The following is a 19,010-nucleotide window of genomic DNA, read 5'->3' as shown; positions in this document are numbered from 1 at the left end:
AGAGAGAGAATCTGGAGCAGACCCTCGCTAAGCCTGGAGCCTAGTCCAATCCCACGATCCTGAGGTCATGACCCGAGCTGAAATCAAGAGTCAGACTCTGAACGAACTGAGCCACCAGGTGCCCCTCAGTGAGTGTTGATTGAGTACTTACTAACATACAGACAAGGAGGGGTGCTGTAAAAGAAGATTAAAACTGACAGGAAAGAAAGACTCCAAAGGAATCACTGCAGGAACTTAAAAAAGTGGGTGCATTAGGCCATTTGGTATTGAAACAAAAGCCGTGTTCACACTGGTGGATCGTGTGGGCTGGTACCCCCAACGTTCTGCTCAATGGTGTGAAGGCAAAAAGGGAAATAAACGCATCTGTAAAAGAAGTTAGCAAGGAACATTGCTGCCACTGCTTGCTGCCAACTATCTGAAACCAAAAACTAGCTGTCTTGTGGGTTTGCAGGCCTGAATCCCCGTCTGTGGCCCACAAATCTCCGTCCGTGAACATGGGTTGCAGCAGTCCTAGACTAGTGGTTGATAATTACACTGAGCGATGAAGTGCCAGTGGAAGCAAATCCAAATGTGCCCTTCGGTCCAGGCTTGGAAGAACCTTGCTCTGTGATCTCTGAGGAGAAGATACAGAAGGAAATGGGAAGGATGAGAGGTTTGGGGTCAGAACAGAATAGTGTTCACACATGTCTCACAAGGACTCCTGAGGTGAGGGGAAGAGGGTGGGAGCCTGGGCGAGGGTAGCTGGAAAAAGGCGGTATTGTGAGATTCCGGCTCGAGTGGCCTTGGTTGGAGGGCAGAGCCCAGGAGCAGAAGCCCCACATGGAGGCCTCTGCCAGTGTAGAGGCCCGAGGAGGAAAGCCAGGCTCTGAGGATGACTGCCAGCACGAAGGCAGTGGGCACAGAGGGAGCCATGCTGGCGATGCTGAGGGCCACCTGTGTGGGTGGGTCAGTGGTTGTTGCCTCCCCTGACATGTTCCCACTGGCCTCAACATTTCCTCTCAGGCTGGATGTTCCATTTGGCGAAGTCACTGTGGAAAAAAGCCTCCAGCTGGTCTCTGAACTCAGAGCTAGAGGGCTCGGTGGCCTGGCCGGGCACCTGGGCAGGGTCAGCCTCCAGCTCAGTGGCATCCTGAAGCCATCCTCAGACGTGGCGGGAGGTGCCAACAGGATGCGTGGCAGAGAAGGGGACGTGCATCTCCCCAACTTCTTGCCAGCAGAGGGTTGTCCCTGGGGCCCCTGGGTGGCAACCACGTGGCACGAGTGTCCCTGGCACTCACTAGGGATCACTTGGCAGATGCCGTAGGGAAAGGCCCTAGTTTGTTCTGTTCTTCCTCTCTATATGGAGAGCGGGGCTGGGGGCCTGCTGCTGATGGAAGACTCGTTGGGTGGGACACTTGGGAGCGCAAGCTCTTTCCTCCTGGCCTTGTCTCTGGTCCAGAAAAGTGGTTTTGGGCAAAGCTTGTTTTACTAGGAAGAATACTTCCCTGACGTTGAGAGTGAACTTTGTTCACATGTAACTTTCATGGCTTGATCGTGTCAGCACCTCAGTGGCAGCTCGTTGTCTCCTGTTTAAACCCGAGGCTCTAGGACACTGGGCTGGCAAGGTCGGGGCTCAGGGCAGCTGCCCATACTGGATGGCATGCGCATCTGCTGAGCGCCTTCTGGGACCCCACCAGGAGGGTCTGCCTCCTGCTTCCGGAACAGGGGTGGGGAAGGTTCCATCATGGAGGAAATCACCATTCTGTCCAGGAAAAGGGGCTTACCCATGTGCCATGCACAAAAGAAGTTAACAAGACTTCCTGAGTGCTGGGTTAGCCTACTCATTCTCAAGAGTATTTCAGAGTGGTTTCATTTTTTTCTGTCAACATATGTGCTTATTGTGAGGGGGGCATTGCCTACCTTTTCCCACAAAATCCCCACAAAATGTTAAGAAGAGCTCCTGTCCTGGAGAGGAGCTGCCCCAGGCTTCCTGATCTGACTGTCAGCTTCTCCAGCAGCCACTCTGACGGGTGGGGATGCTGCTCTGGGACCCCCCACGGGCAGCCGCCTCCTTCATCCTCTCACCGGGTTTCATGTGTGTTGCCGTCTGGGGGGATCGCCTGACCACCTGACCTGCAGCCCCCTCTTGTCTTCCCGCAGAGGCCAGGCTCTGGTGCCTCCTCATGTCCACACGGAATGATGCTCACTCTGCTGTTAACGGCAGGTCACAGACTGCATTCACAGTAGGGTTCCTTTTGCTCAAAAATTGGGATTGTTCCAAAAATGGCCTGGAATATGTGGACATAAATGTCAGTGTGGTTATTTGGCAGGCGGAGGGGTGTGGGATTATGGGGGGTATTTTTGTTCTTTTGTTAGTATGTTTTTGGTTTTGCTTTTTTACATAAAATTAAAAGTTAGACAGTAAAATAACCACTTTCTGCAGGAAAGTGAGGAGGAGCTAGCTCATCACCATGTTTATGGACAGGGGCATGATTATAGCGCCCACATCCTGTCGTTCTTGCTGAAAACGTTCCCTGAGGAAAGGTCGCTCCCAGGCAGGGTGGGTGTGCACTTCCAATCTGGAGTTGAGGGTGCGAGTGGGTCTGTGACGTGACAGTGCCTTTCTGCTCACTCTGGAAGCTGATGGTTGCTCAGAAGCCAGCCCTACAGCGTGCCAGGACCTGCCCCAACAAGGATGCCCCCGTCCTCGGGGCCCCATAGTCCTAGGGGAGAAGCCATCTGGGCCTAGACCCTGAAAGGGACAGCAAGGAGTCTGTGGTTTGGGAAGATAGATTTCAGTTTCTTGGAAGTTTCTAATAAAAACCAAGCTGTTGATGAGCAAACACTGATTTATGAAGCTGTTATGTTTGATTTATGAACACATAACAGTTTCTCCTAACATTTACTTTTATCTCTAATTTCTCCAGTTAAATTTAAAAGAAGTCTTTTGGACATAAATGCAGGCTTTAGGCCCAGACAATCCTTGCCCGCTGGAATAGGTGAATTCATGCCTCACAATCTTAGGGTGCTCTAGGCAGGGACCTGTCCCCCAGCATTCCAGGATGCTCTAAGCGGGGACCCATCCCCCCAGCTCTCGGGGGTGCTCCAGGTGGGGATCTGTCTCTCCATGGTCCCCTAGTGCTCTAGGAAGAATCCCAATCCTGGTGCTTTGGGAAGAGTGTGGGCAGCTCTGAGTGTGTTCCTGCCTAGTGCTGTGCCTGCCGGATGCTGAGCTGGGGCTCCTCTGGCCCTGCCTGTCAGGCCACCCTCTCAAATGTCCTCACTGTCCTTGTGGTCTGCAGTGGCCATCGTGGACTCATCAGTGCTTCATGGCCAGCACCCCAGACCTGCGCCCTCCAGTGCAGGCAGTGACTGGTCCAGGTGACTTGTGGGCAGCGCCCAGGCAGGAACTTCTGCCCAACATGGGGACAAACTCTGTGATCCCACCTCAGATTCTCCCCTTCCTGGCGGAGGCTTAGCTACATCCCTCCTGTCCCCGCTGCAAGAGTGCAAGATGCATATCTTCATACTGTCCTTTGTGGGATCAGAGTGGCTTTCTGTCGGGGAGCAGCCCCTCCCTGGGGCTGCTGTGAGCAGGTCGGGTTGTGACATGAGTTGGAGTTGGCGTTCAGCACAGAGGCCGAGTATCCTGCCTCCCAGGCAGGTGCCACATCTCATTGGAAGGGCAAGGCTCTGTGGTGAAGGCTCTCGGGTGCTGGGGAGCCAGGTCACACAGGGCTTTAAAGAAGGTTTGAGGGAAGTGAGAAACCAGGTTTTCTTCATGCTCTGAGAGCCTGTGGAGGTAACTGGCAACAGAGGCCTGTGTCTCTGGGGCTCCTTTCTGAGCCCACCTGCTGCACATGGACACACGGATGCTTCGGGCTCAGTGGTCCCTGTGGGCCGTGCCCACACACAGCTTCCTTGGTATTTCTTGTTCTTCTCCTATGGACATTTCAATAGTATTTGCTATAATGAAAAATTAATCCAGCTTTTATTTAGTGATTTAGCCACATTTTATCAGCTGAATTCTGAGCTGTGTGGAGATGGGCTGGTGCCCTTTTTGGAAAACCCATCCTGCCTGCCTGGCATCCAGGTCCTGTTGGGCTGTGGGCTGGACCTGAGTCGCTCTGGGAGCCTGCACCCACGGCTTCTGGAGGCTCTACCCTCAGCCTGGCCTTCTCTGTGGCACATCTACAGCTTCCACCTTGAGGCAGGAATAGTCCTAGTGGGGCTGCTTGTTCTTGGGCACGCAGCCTCTCCAGCTACCCCCAATCTGGAGCAGCTCAGGCAGCCTGCCCGTCCACCCCCCTCCGCCCCTCCGCCCCCTTGCCCCCCTGCCCCTCTGCCTGTCCGCCCCCCTCTGCGCCCATCCGCCCCCCTGCCTGTCCACCCCTCCGCCCCTCCACCCAGATGTTGGGAAATGCACTTGGGCATTTGCGACACAGCATGAAACCAGAGAAAACCAGGCGCACAGCTGTTTTCTTGTGAACAAGCCCCATGGCCGCAGGGCTAGCAGCCTGGGTGTGGGCGGTGCACCACCGGCCTCGCGCAAATGCTGGGAAGTGACTCATGGAGAAGGCTGCGGTTTCTCCACGGGTCCCAGAGGAGGCCCTGTCTGACCCTCGAGGCTGCACATCTGGGCTCTGGGGGGAGTGGGAGGAAGGCAGGCCATTTCCCTTGTTGGAGTTGCTTACAGATCAACTCTGTGTTTGGTGGGAGGTGTTTTCTTTTCTCCTTGTGAGACTTCCCTGGATTTGGTGAAACCCCATTTGAGCTTCTCGCAGTAATTACAGAAGGAAAGAGCTTGTCACTCTGGCCAGCCTTGGGGGTGGATGCTGCGGCACACGTTAATTTCCTTCTGTCAGATAGCAGTATTTAAGGCGAGCCAAGTCCTCTGGGCTGCTTTTTTCTTTATTTGGAAAGAGGGTTCTGGAGCCCTCAGGCTGCAAGTGGGGCCAAGTATGTGGGGCATGAGTCATGCATCTGACTGCTGCTGACCTCGGCTGGGGACAAAGTGGGGTCTGTGCAGACAGAAAAGTGGGGTCTGTGCAGACAGATACCCCAGGTTAAGCTGCTCATGTGCAGGAGGGGGAAGTTGGGGGCTGGAGCCTCTCTGAGTTCACCAGAAAGAAGATACTGTCTTGTTGGGTACATGGGGAAGGGTGGGCATGAGAGAACCCTTTAGCTTCCCTTGTCTTTGGGAACATGCTTCCAAGCCTGCTGCCTGTGAAGAGACCAGTGTGAACTTAACTGTTGACCAGGAAGGGGATGGGGTTGTCTGGATGATCTGGGGTGGAGGACACACAGGGGAGGGGCACCATTGTGGGTCCGTGTGATGTCCACCTTCCTGCCCTGAAGATGGCACTGCTGCCCAGGCAGCGTCTGCTCCCAAGTGCAGGAACTCTGCTACTTTGCTGGACCACGTGCCTGTCCTTGCTGGTTGATGACATATTATTAACAAATTGTGCTGTTCCAGATAAAAAGATATTTCTTACATGCTGGGTATCAGTTATGTATCTTCCAGTCTGGGACACACATTAGAAAGTTCTCAATGGACATGAGAAGGTGGGCAGTAATAGAACACGGGCCCCAGGCGTTGCAACTGAAGTGCCCTACTCAGAACTGCACCAGTGACTTCAACTTTGCCAGTGAAAGCAGGAGGCTTGTTTGCCATCAGATTAGCCGAGACTTTAAATGTTGGTAAGACACGGTGTTGGTAGGGGAGTGGACTGAATGTGCGCTCATTTCTGGAGAGTCGCACAGTGTGATTCCTTCTGCCAAGCAGGCGTGCCCTGGGGGCCCCTCAGGGACAGGTGGATGGCCGGGGGTGCATCTGGACAGCACTGGCCCCCATCGGGGTTGGGAACTTCTGACCCCCAGGGAGGCCCACTCGGACCTCAGGTGCTGTTTGGCAACAAACATTTTATGCACTTATTTGGAAAGTGGTCCATGGCATGATACTAAAAGATTGGGATGTATAATGTAATCCTACTTTTTATTTCAAAAATATGTCTCCATTCACATCTATTTCTGTTCTAAAGTCATATGGTTTCAGAGAAAAAAATCCAGGAGGATATTCCCTATGGTGTTAACTTGGTTTTCACTTCCTGACATCTTTATGTATTTTTAAAATTTTGGTTTTTAAAATATAATTTTATTGAGATACAATTCACATACCATGTAATTAACATATGTAAGATGTCTAATTCTGTGGTTTTTCAGTGTACTTGGCACATTTTCGTGTCCCTGAAGAGAAACTCACCCCCTTCACTCCTGTTTCTTACTGGCACACTGCTCTCCGGCAGCCATCGCTTTGCCTGTTTAGGACACTTCGTGGAAATGGAATCACATGAGTGTGTGGCCTTTGTGGCTTCTTTCACTGAGTGTTGCGACGTCAGGGTTCACCCGTGGGCCACAGGTCCCCGAGCATGCCTGCTCTCTGAGGCGGATGATCCTCCCCCGTGTGGATGTGTGATCCCGCTGCTCTGGGCTTGCTGGGCCACACAATTACTCTGTTCACCATTTTGAGGAACTGCCGCTGTCTCCAAAGCAGCCGAACTAGTGCACATCCCTGCATTGTCCGGCTTCTCCACATTCTCACTGCACTTGTTAGTGTTTCTAGTTAAAAATTATAGGAAACATTCTTATCCACGAATGTTCCTCTTTTTAAAGCAGACAATTGAAGTTGTAGGGGACTTTGGAAGCACAGGGAAGCTCTAAGAATGTACACATTTGGCGGAAAGCTATGTCTTGCTGGGGTGGTTTTGCTGAGTTCGGGACAAGCGGGAGTCAGTGGGACGAGCGGGAGTCAGTGGGGAGCTGGTACCTGCAGATGGAGCCCTCAAGGTCAGGCCCATGCTCTGTCTGGACCCCGCCAGCCTGCAGGAGCATGTGCCTGCCACCCACACCTGGGTGTCGTGCTGCTGCAGGTCATGTGGAGTGTGGCTCCCTGCAGGCTAGTGCTCTCCTGGGGTGCAGACACTACCCTGGTTTTCCTGTGCCCTCGGAGGTGAAGCCTTGCCCGAGTGGCATGCCTGAGGGTATGGGGTGGGGTTCTGTGTCGCTGAGGAGAATCCGTGTGCTGCCCACGTGTCACATGTGATTGCTCTGGAGACCATGATGACCTCACGGCTTGTGTTAGACATCTATGGGTATGGAATTAAAGGTTTCTCACCCTGGAGAGGGTTCTCTGGCGTGGAACCTCCAGCTTCCTGCCCCTCGACTGGGATTTGCCGCCATGTGTTCTAAAATGCTGTCCCGGCAGTTCTGGGGACACATGTGTCCCTCACTGTGAACTTCCGCCATGGGGCACCACACTGGCCACCTTCTCCACCTTCGTTCCAGCCTGAGCAGGAGCTCATATCATTCCAGCTTCCCTGATGGGTCACGTTTGCTGCTCTGGACCTTGGCTGTAAACATGCGTGGAAGTGGAATCCTGGCGAGTCCCAGGTGGTGGCGTGCCGTAATCTGACCATCGCAGAGCAGCCAGGGCGTCTCCAGCGTGTGTCTCTGCTGTGTGCAGACCATGTGCGTGGACTCAGCCTGGCCCCCACGAGCAGCTGGGGGTCTGTTTAGTGACAGAGCCCTGGGTTTTGGCCGCTTAGCCGGGGTTTGCAGCTCTTGTTGGGTCTCTGTGAATCCATGGAGGGCCCGTCCTCTCCCCGTGAGAGGCGCAGACATCACCCCAACTTCCGGGGAACAAGTAGCATGGCCTGGAGCTGGGACACTGAGCACGCCTTCCCAGGGTCCCAGCAGTCCCGGGGCACTGCAGACACTGTCCTCACTGTGCAGAGCTCCGCCAGCACTGCCAGTGCCCACTCGGTGCAGCGGCCTTATGACCCCACACATTCAACCCCAGCGAACAAACCGCCATTTCCCACCTCACAGATGAAACGCAAAGTGGCGTGTTTATGATACATGTAAAAGTGCGATAATGTGTGTGCCCAAGGCTGGTGGCCTGTGTGCAGACGGCCCACCCTGGGGGTGGCCGGGCCACTGCATCCAGAACCTAACAGAGCCTGTTCTGCTTCTTTCTTAGCCCCTTCTATGGAGAAGACTTCTACTGCGAAATCCCTCGGAGTTTTCGGCACCTGTCGTTTTACATTTTCGATAGAGACGTGTTCCGGAGGGACTCCATCATAGGTAGGTGCTGACGCGGGTGTTCTCATCCTCTCGGTCTCTTCTGGGTGGGGCCTCATTCTGGGCTCTCTGCTCTGAGCCAGCAACGTCCGTCACACTCCTGGCCTGGCTTTCCCGGCTGTGCTGAGTAGCACAGGTGGCAGTGGGTACCTGCTGTCCTGGTGGTGGCGTCCCCCCCTGCCCTGGGTGGGTCCCTGAGCCTCCTGTGGCAGGGGTAAGCTGCCTAGGTCCCCTCCACCCCTGTCAGGTATAGAGGAGCTCCACAATGGGAGCTCACATGGGAGAGACCAGAGCAAGGGCTTCAGACTGTCCTTCAGAGTGAGCATACAGTGACCACGGAGCCTGTCCCCAGATGACCTCCAAGGGCCCCACCCCTCTGAAGGGACAGTGTGCAGAGGACATGCCCCACAAATCCCCAGACTACACTTGTCCCTGACTCTTGACATCCCTCTCTGGTATTGGGGTGCTCTCAGGGGCCCTGGGGCTCTCTGAGGTATTGGGGTGCTCTCGGTCCCTGGGGCTCTCAGAGGAATTGGGGTGCTCTCAGGCACTGGCATTTCAGCAGAGCACTCCTGGAGAAAGAAGAGAGCTGTGGAACAGCGCAGCCTCCTCGAGTCAAAAGGGTCCTTGTCCCAGGAAGACCCTATTCATATTCTCTGTGGCACCAAAACTAGAAATTAAGAGGCTAACTGTGGGTGCACATGTATTTGTTGGGTTCCAAGCACCATATGATGGCCCTATTGTGGCCATGGCCGCTCCTGGGGGATGTCTGAGGAACTTAGCTCCAGGATAGAGCACTTGAACCATGGAGAGTCCATGCCTCATTCCTGGGTGTCCCGGCCCCTGAGAAGGTCACCTACCCAGGCCAGCAGCACTCTGGGCAGTGGTGGCCTCCCCTGTAGCTGTCCCTCGGCCTCTAAGCATCATGCCATCTGGCGGTTACTTCTGGGTCTGGTTGTGCTAAGTTCCTGCTCGTTGCCCAAGGCTCTGCATCACCATGTAAGGCCCATCCCTGCCTCTTCCTCACCCTCCTGACCTGGGACCCTGGAGCCCACTCTCTCCCCTCCCAGCGGCAGCCCTGACCCTGTGCTGGGATGGCCCGAGCTGCCTCTTCGGTGTACAGGCCCCAGCACCTCCTCACAGTGTATAGCCTCACCTATGAAAAAGCTCCACGCGGAGGCAGGGCTCAGCAGTGACTGTTGGGTCTCTCCCTTTGGCTTGGGAGGCAGTCACTAAATGTTTGTTGAGAAAATGGATGATTTTTGAAAATACCTCTGTTCATTATATTTATTCCACCTTAGAAATTCACAGTGTGTTATAGATAGTCTCCCTCCTGAAGAAACCCTGTTCTGGTGTCATGTGCTCCCATTTTAGAGCTCAATTTATCCAGAAGGAGAGAGAGAGAGAGAGAAGGAAGGAAGAAATTGCCGATTTCTTAGCCTCACTGCTGGATTTGGCCTGGAGAAAGAACTCTACTCCATAGCATGCCTGGAAGACCTTCCATAATCTGACCCAAATGGTTATCTGTATTTCTCAATGTATCTGCATTCACACACACAAGTGTGCGCCCCACTGGGCACCTGTGCAGACTGCCCTCTGCAAGGGGCTCCTATGACACCCTCCCAACATCAGAAGGCTTCTAAACATGCCCTCGCTCTCCAACATCAGACTTGTGCTGCGGCATTGAGTTCATGCTCAGCCTCTCTCCCATGTCCCAGGCACCCAGCCTTCATCCATGCCGACGGACCCACATCGTCAGGGGCTCAGCCTAAAACTCCATAGTGGAGTCCTCAGGTGATTCTTAGAGTTAGATGGAGACATGCATGTACCAGGCACTGTGCCAGGTATTCCCATGAAAGCATGCGTTTGACCTGTGTCTTCACCCCTGGATATAGATACTACCTCCACTTGCTACATGAAGTAGACGCAGGCTCAGAGGGTGTGACACACTTGCCTGAAGACACACAGCTAGCAGGTACTAAGCCAATGGGCTAAGTATCTCCTGTCATATTTGGAGGGTCAGAGGCAGGAGAGGAGGAGGTGTGTCCACACCTGCTTTGGTTCCTCCAAAGACCCTTTAATGGGTCTCCCATCCATCACCCCTCACCCGCTCCCAGTCTGGATCACCTTTCATCCTACCAGTATGTGACAGGTAGCTTCCTGAACTTCATGCAGAGCATCCCTAGTCCGTCCAGCACTCAGGGTGCCTGCTCTCCCTGGTGCTCTGGGCCCCCATTGCCTGCTGTGTGAATGAACGTTCCCGTGGCCAGTGTTCAGGAGAGGGCAGTAGTCACCTTCCCATGGAAGCAGCAGACCCACTGGTAGTGGCAACAGTCATGACCTGCTGATCTGCTCCTGCCCTGTCCCTGGGGACCAGAGGGGATGGGATGTGCCTTAGAGCCCTGCCTGCCCTCCCCTTCCCACCCCACGCTCCATCATGGACACTCTCTCACCTGGTTTTCCTCTTCTGGGTCTTGGACCACGTGTGGGGCAGAGAATGTGTCGATCCTTGCTTTATTCTGGCTAGGGCGGCTTAGCTGAAAAATGATGATGTGTATCAAAGTTGTACCAGAAATCCCTGAATGGAATCCCTGTATTAGGGCCTAAATGATCTATGTTGCTCACTAAAAACATTTCATGGCTGAAGATAGAAATCAGTGTTTGGTCCTGGGAGTGTAAACACACCATCCCATTTAATGAGCCATCTGATTGGCTTTCATTCTGACTTTTCTCCTTTCTTCCCTACCCTTACTCTGAAAGAATGGTAGGTACTGCCCACTTACTCCAGAACTATCCAGCAGTGATTCATGTTGTAGGAAAGGAAAAGCGATGTAAATTGGAAGTGTCTGGTGCATATCTATTTACTTATTTCATATGTTTACAGAGTATTTAGTAGGTGCAGGGGCTTGTTCCAGGTGCTCTATGAATCTGAGCCCTTTAGCCTTCACAATTCTTTGCTGCACCCTACCTTCAGAGGGGGAGCTGGTAGAAACAAGCCAGATGGTGTGCACACCTGCAGCCAGGTCCCCAAGTTTTCATGTTGCTTTACATTGTGCTTTGCAGACCTCACTTGGAGGCAGTCTTTGGTTGCATGTGCAGGCTGATGGGGAGGAAGAAGTTCAGGATGACTCCTGGCTATGGGTTTGCATCAGCAGGTGGGGGGTGGTGCTGGGATACACACAGGGCTGGAAATTGTGGATGTGGTCCTAGTGGAAGATGTGCAGGTGGGACATGGGGATGACAGTTGTAACAGATGACTTACTCGTGCCAGGACGAGATAGCATCTTCCACATCCGCCATGAGCAGAAACCCATCATCACCATATATCACCTTCCACCCATCATGCATCAGCTGCCATCCACCCTCCTCCACTATCAGACTACCATCCACCCTCCTTTACCATCAGACCACCATCCACTCTCCTCCACCATCCACCTTCCTCCACCATCAGACTACCATCACTTCCTCCACCATCCACCCGCCTCCACCATCACACTACCATCCACCCTCCTTTACCATCAGACAGCCACCCTCCACCCATCTCCACCATCAGACCGTCCACCCTTCTCTGCCATCACCACTTATTCTCCACCATCCCCCACCCCCCACCATCCATCACCCTTCATATGTTCTCCATATTCCCCAGCCATCATGTAACATTTACCATCCTCTAGCCCTCATCCTGTACCTTGTTCCACCATCTTTCACCACTGTCATCACCACTTCCAGCCCCAAATATGTCCCAGCACCAAAAACACACTTGGTGTAAACCCATAAAGCTGACTCATTCAGGACTCCCCATCCTCATTGGTATCTGCTCTAGTCCTGGCCACACATTTCTCATTTTTGGAATGGAACCATATGACTGTGAATCTAACATCTAGATACCAGATTCTTGTGCTGGGTTTTCTTCTACCTGAAGAGGGTAGCTCTGCATGGTCCAGGACGGCAGGGTGGTAGATGCCAGCCACAGGCCAGGGAGGCCCTTCTTCTGCAAAGCCTGTTGGTCGGAAGGGAGCATTCTTCCTGTCCCACCAGAAACTCCTTTGACCGTGTGCCTCCTGTGGTGGGAGCCACCTTGAGCGTGCTGCCTGCCTCCGCATTCCTAGTCCAGCAAACACGAGTGGTAGTCTTCTGTTTGATCAATGACCAGAAATTCAAATTTAGAAAGTCTGAAGGCAGCTTTGGTGCTGAGGTAAAGAGGTGCTGATTCAGAAATGATCCATGCCTCTGGTGGTGTTTCTGCAGTGTAGGCCAGAGCTTTGCACACTCGTCAAAATGCCACTGCTGATTCACAGGCTGGGGCAAAACCTGAGAGCCTGCATTTCCAACAGCTACCTTCTTGGAGGGTGCTATGATTTAAGTAGAAATAGCTGGAGTTTTTTAGGATGCGCATGGGCCTAGGAGCTTCTCGAGGCAGGGCCTGGGTGTCTCCATTCATTACTTGCTGGGTGTGCAAAGGTCTGTTCAAGGACGAAAGGGGGACGCCTGGGTGGCTCAGTGGTTGACCGCCTCCCTTCGGTCCGGGGCCTGATCCTGGAGTCCCAGGATTGAGTCCCACATCAGGCTCTCTGCGAGGAGCCTGCCTGTGTCTCTGCCTCTCTCTGTATGTCTCTCATGAATAAATAAATAAAATATTTAAAAAACAAAAAAGGACAAAAGGGACGAAGCAGACAGAGATAGAGGGTGTTACATGGTCCCTGGTGGTTCTGCAGATCTGATACCTTAGTATGACGGGTAAACCCCACAGTGGAGCTCTTAGCAATTGGCCTGGATTATACTATAAATAAAGATGAGTTTGTTAATCTTTGGAAACCTATGAAAAATCTTTTCTGAGTGGGAATCCTAAGGAAAAAAAAATGCACATTTGCACGTTTTAGAGAAACTGCTCAAGTTGATTTGTGAGATTATTTCTCCTCAAAATAACCAAATAAGATGTTTGTTAGTTATCCTGTTTAAGGTATCTGTTATTTTATTTATTTTATTTAAAGGATTTTATTTATTAGAGAGAGAGAGAGCTCTAGTGAGGACAAGCAGGGGCAGGAGGAGAAGCAGGCTCCCCAATGAGCAGGGAGCCTGGTGCGGGACTCCATCCCAGGACCCTTGGATCATGACCTGAGCCGAAGGCAGATGCTTACCCAACTGAGCCCCCCCCCCCCCCCCCCCGGTGCCCCAAGTATCTGCTATTTTTAAAGATAACCAGCAAAATCATGGTTTGGCAGCTGTTGGTGGCATTTAAACTGGTGTTTTGGCAGCTGGACCTAGACATTCCACCTCATTTTTGCTGCTGGAGGAATAGTGGCCATCTGGATCTCCAGGAAGAAACCAGAATTATGGCTGGTAATTATGCTGTTATGAGGGTGAGAGTATAGATTGTGTCACGGGAATGAGCACCAGGTCACTGGCCTATCAGGGTTTTTAGTGCCTGATCTGATGGGGTCACAGGCCTGGAGCAGCCTCGTGCATATCCTGGTGAACAGCCAGCCAGAGACACATAGCCTTGAGTCTGGAACTTCGTCCTGAGGGCCTATTCCTAAACCCAAAGCGGCAGGAGTAGGGTGCCATGATCTGGTCCAGGGAGAGCTGACCTCACCGCCCTCCCACCAGTTCACTCGTGGCCATGGGTGCAAGGTCAGCTGCAGGTGAGAGGCAGGCCCCTCGAGGTGAGGAGTGTAGTAGAGAGTGGGCTCGGGGTCAAATGAAAGTGTCCTGCGGAGGAGGGCATGGATCAGGTGCAGTTGTCTGGCTCCCTTGCACTTAGTTGGCAGCCTTGGGTTTCCTAGGTAGAGAATTTTAGCACCAGAGGGAGGGGTTCCAGGCACATGGTCTTGGCCTATAACAAATGTCAAGGAGCTGCAGGTCCAGCAGCTGGCTGCTCGCACACAGGGTATGTCCCTTTACCGGGATGAGGCTGCTGGACAGACTGGCTGTCCCCACTGGACAAGAGCTGCACCACCTTCCAGCAGTTCTGGATGCAGACCAAATGCTCAGATTAGCATTGACGGTTTGGTGACGGAAACTGGTGGAAATGTCTGTTTAGTTGATGCCACTTGGTCATCGGGATTCTAGGAAATGGTCCCTGTGTCCCTCGTTTGCTCCTGGGCTTCCTCCCTCCCCCAGCCACCAAGTTCCAGATAGATCTGGGCCAGCAGGGTTCTGGGGCTGCTGTGGAAGGCAGGGTTTTTTCCCCCCTTCCCCCCTCTAGCTCTGGTGCCCCCCACCCCCCACAGAGCCCCCTCGTCCTCTGGGGGCCCGATGCAGGACTCGATCCCAGGACTCCAGGATCACACCCTGGGCTGAAGGCAGGCGCTACACTGCTGAGCCACCCAGGAATCCCCTATGGAGTTCTTAAAGTGTTTTGTGTGTTCTGCATTCAAGTTCTTCATGAGACATTTGTTTTACAAGCATTTTCTTCCCTTTTGTTCTTTTTGTTTTCTTACCAATGTCTCTTGAAGCCCAGAAGTCTTTAATTTTGATGAAGTCCAATTTGTCAAAATCCTTTGACGGTTTGTATTTCTGGTGTCATAGCTCAGAAATCTTTGCCTACTCCAGGGTGGTGGAGATTTTCTTCTATTTTTTTTTTTTAAAGCTTATGGTTTATTTCCTCCATTTACATGTGTTTCAGGTGAATTGTATGTATGACACCAAGTTCATTTTTCTCCTTGTAAATGTCCAGTGATATGAGCATAGTTTATTGAAAAACTGTCCTTTCTCCATTGAATAACTGTGGTGTGTTCCTGAAAATCACCCAGCTTTATGCATACAGGCCTATTTCTGGTATCTCTGTGCTGTTCCATTGATCCATACTCCTTTCCTTGTACCGATACCCGTGGTCTTGCTGACAGTGGCCTTAGCTAGTCCTGAGTCAGCGGCGTGAGTGCCAACTCTGTTCTTTTCCAGACTTGTTTTGCTATTTGAGGACCCTTGAATTGTCACTTATATTTTTTAATCAGCTTCTCAATTTCCAGAATGACTGAGATTGCATAGGCGTATAGATTGATTTTGGGGGAGGAATTCACATCTTAACAAATTGGAGTCTTCAGACCCTCTGGTAGGGCTTGTGCTTAGTCTTCCTTGATCTCTCTCATCAGTGTTTGTGATACGTGTCCAGCTCGTCTCAGGAAGCATCTGTTCTTCCCTAAATCTGGCCTCAGCCAGCCTTCCTGAAGTTTCACCAGGTCCTGTACTCGGTTCCCCACATCACTTGCCCTCTGGAGTTTTCCCGGGCATATCGTGTCTTCTAAAAAGAGCCTGACCGACCTCAGAGCACATGATGCATGGGGGTTTTAATGTGTGAAGGCAGAAGCACTACCTGCCTGTTGGTCCAAGTGGGTCAGTGAGGCCCAGAGTGCTTTAGTGACCTTTTGATGTCACTCAGACTGGGACACATGTAAGTAGGTATTATAGTTTGTGAGTCAGGCATTGTGTCTGAACAGCATTTAGAAACACTAATATATGTGCTAAAAAGTACACATTTGTGTACCAGGTGATGATGTATAAGTTGTGGGATTCACATAAGCACTAAATATGTAGCTCCTCTCTCTTGCAGCTAAAGCTTACAGACACACTGCAATGACTTAACATTTTGAAAGTCACATGTCATCCTCTTATCCAGCTGAACTAATGTCAGTCTGAAGATTTATTTTTTTTTTCAATGAAATATATTGCCCAGTTCAATTCCCAGAATTTTTTCCACGGCTTTATTCCCTTGAGACTTAAAATCACATTCCCACTGTAGGGCAAAGGATGGGGTTTGCAGGAGCTGAGAGGGAGGAAGGACTGCGTTCCCTCTGGGGGGGGGTGGGGAGGCCAATGTGGGGAGCGGGGAGGACTGAGGCGGGGAAGGAGCAGGTTTCCTCAGGGAGCCATCCTGCCCCGTGATTAGGTGCTGCTGGAGGAAAGCCCAGACGGCCTGTGATTTGGGCTTCTCTCTGCATTTCTCTGGAGTGTCCTCTGCAGACTCTGCCTGCTGCATGTCCCTGCACCTGCCTGTCGTGTGCTCCGCCTCCCCTCTTTGTACCCACATGTCAACAGTGAGCCGTGGCTGTCATGTGTGGCTCCAGGTGGCTCTGGCAGGTGGGAGCTGGACCAGTGGGGTCTAGGCAGATGGGGTGTTGATGTGCCACATCACATCAGGGGCACAAGTACTGGCCTTGCTGACAACCCCAGTGGGGTGATTCCAGGGTCGTTCCTGAGGCTGTTTGATAACTGGCTGTGCAAGGTGACCTTCCTCTTGAGAATGTGAGAGATGTAAATGTGCTGAAGTGATGAATGGCACCGCTGACAGGCAGATGGGGGCTGAAGACAGGGACATGAGACCCCCAGGTCCCAGCGCGTGGGCACTTGGAATGGCTCTTCTGCACGTGTGTTGCCATCCAGACACCTTTCTGTGCCCCATGGGTGGGTCTCACAGGGAATCCAGGGCAGAGGTTGGCTGACCAAGCTCTCAGAACCTCCCTCCACCTGCTGAGGCAGGGCCTGTGAAATTGGATTCACAGAAGAGATTAGCTGAGAGGAACAGCTCCTCATGCCTGAAGCTTATGTGAGGCAGGAGGCATCTCGTGATGAGTACCTCCAGGAGCTGGCTGGACCTGGGTCAATGAGTGGCCCACACCCAGAGAAGCCACCTGATAAGGGGGGAGGTTCCGGGCTTCTGAGCATGGCTGACTGTGGGAAGGCAAGCGTGTGGGACGAGTGGAGTCAGGTTTGTTCATGCAGGACCATCTTGGGGCACTGCCTGACCTTTTACCCTAACACCTCCCAGCAGAGGGTCTGTGGCAGGCCTCACTCTTCAGAAGTTTCCGTGTGTGGGCAGCTTAGGGGACTCCACAAGGACCTCTTTCTGCACCTGCTTGTTCTCATTTGCTGGCAGCTCCTAGTGGCCTATTTTGGGGTGGCCAGTGCTGAGTTCCCAAGGGCCCGACAGAAGGGTAGGCTTTTCTTCTTCTAAACCTCATATGGAGGAGCAGGCCAGGCGGCAGCCCCAGACAGATCTCATGGGAGGCCTTCCAGATGAATCGTTGCCCGTATTGATCTTACTGGAAGGAGGACATTTGGTTTTAGCAGCTTGCCCGTCCGTGGAGACGGTGCCACTCATTCCCTCATGACCTCTGTTCCTCTGCATCTGTTGTAGGGAAGGTGGCCATTCAGAAAGAAGACTTGCCGAAGTATCATAACAGGGACACATGGTTCCAGCTGCAGCATGTGGATGCAGACTCGGAAGTGCAGGTGAGCCCTTGGTGGGGCCATGGGAGCAGAGGGCACTTTGGTCTCACCGGGGAATGGCAGTTATAAGGTAGGTCTTCTTACAGTGAATAGAGACGTGTTACTTCTGTGTATTCTTTGGGTTATTATCACACTTTGTCATGTGTGATTGAAACAGCTTTAAAAATATAAAATTAGAAAGGACAATAATCACATATAACTGAAGGTAAAGAGAAAATACAGGCAAGCAGAAGTAAATCCTGGAGGGGGCAATATGCAGAGCCTCAGGCTTCAGATTCTGGTTGCCAGAGGGGCCTGTGCACTTCCAGCTCCTACACCAGCAAATGAGTGACCAGTCACTGAGTTTCCCGTTGTCTGACGCGTCCCCAGGGCTCCCCTGGCTCGCCTGGGCCCTGTGTCACCTGAGACTAACTCCCTGCATCCAAAGCTTCCCCCCCGACAGGGACCCCAGTTCCCAGCCCTCCCTTCCCCAAGCTGGGGGCACTACATGTCCCCAAGCATCTGGGACAGCACCCGCTGGGAGGGCAACCCTGCTTCTCTGGTTCCCGTTGAGCTCCTAACCCCATGCTCATGCCCAGAGCCCATGATGTCGAACCCTGACCAGACAGCACAGTGCCCCCGACCTCAAGACACAGGAGCATTTTCATTAGTGGTCCTGTGCAGGGCTGGGGTTTGGCCTGGGTGTGTGACCCAGGGGGCAGCAAGCCTGTTTCCTCCTCTGTAAAGCAGGGTTCTGTGAAGATGAGACAGTGCTTGATGCAGCAGAAGCCCCAAAATAGGAGGCTGGTGGAACTCCCCCCCGCCCGCAGGCACCTGTCCAGACACGTGTCCTCCATTTCCTTGTTGACCCTTGGCTTCCTCTGGGCTCTCAGGCATGGGGTTTCTGCCTACAGTGGTCACAGAGTGTGCAGGCCCCTGGGAGCCCCAGGGTTCAGCCCACAGACCTGGAGGAAGAGGTGGTGCAAGGGAAGGTCACAGTGCCCCTCATATGTAATTTTGGCCAGGGGGCTGCACGTGCTGCCGAAGTTAGCAGATACGGCAGGTCATGCAGGATGCGTGTCTGTGCCCGAAGCCCAGAGCAGTCCTTGCCATGATGGTGAGCGCCGCTCCTGCGCAGGCTGCTCGAAAACTTTATCTGGGACGTGGGCTGCGGGGGCGTATATGGGGTGATGAGGCTCATCCTGCCACTTGTGCTGGCTATATCGCCATCCCTTCTTCTCTGTGGAGACAGCTTGTGTGTCCAGCATGCCCTTCACACTGTGTTACCCTGATCAGTTTGGCGTCCTTATTGAGTGGGGCTTGTCTTCCTTCTCGTCTTGTGTTTAAACTTTTCATTTTGAAATGGCTTCAGATTCATAGGAAGTTGCAAAAAAAAATAGTACACGAGGAATAATGATGAGCAGCTGTGCACTCTCCTATTTATACAGAACACAGTAAAGAAAGGGCCATGTTCCTTCACCCTGTTTCCTTGTGGCTGCATCCTGCTGACTGGCCGTAGTCAGGACATGGACCTTGTTTGGACCTCACCAGTTTATGTGTCAAAACCCGCGTGTGTGCATGCACGTGTGTGCACCTGTGTGTTTTATCACACGTGTAGGTCTGTGCAACCATCACTGCAGTCGAGATCCACCACAAAACCGAGGAACATGGGTGTGTGTGAGTCATCC

At 52.7% G+C, this 19,010-nt stretch overlaps 1 protein-coding gene across 3 annotated transcripts in view; it reads left to right on the top strand.

Annotated features, from left to right (window-relative positions):
* The window catches only part of RASA3 (RAS p21 protein activator 3), a 108,572-nt gene that overhangs the window by 49,261 nt on the left and 40,301 nt on the right, over nucleotides 1-19,010 (top strand). For all 3 annotated transcript variants that reach the window (XM_072761129.1, XM_072761130.1, XM_072761131.1), the window contains exons 3-4: nucleotides 8,018-8,121; nucleotides 17,252-17,346. In XM_072761129.1, the coding sequence (XP_072617230.1) occupies nucleotides 8,018-8,121; nucleotides 17,252-17,346 (199 nt within the window). The remainder of the gene's footprint in view (nucleotides 1-8,017; nucleotides 8,122-17,251; nucleotides 17,347-19,010) is intronic.

The sequence above is a fragment of the Vulpes vulpes genome, chromosome 6, assembly GCF_048418805.1.
Source record: "Vulpes vulpes isolate BD-2025 chromosome 6, VulVul3, whole genome shotgun sequence".
Taxonomy (NCBI): domain Eukaryota; kingdom Metazoa; phylum Chordata; class Mammalia; order Carnivora; family Canidae; genus Vulpes; species Vulpes vulpes.
This window is presented reverse-complemented; position numbering and strand designations above follow the sequence as displayed.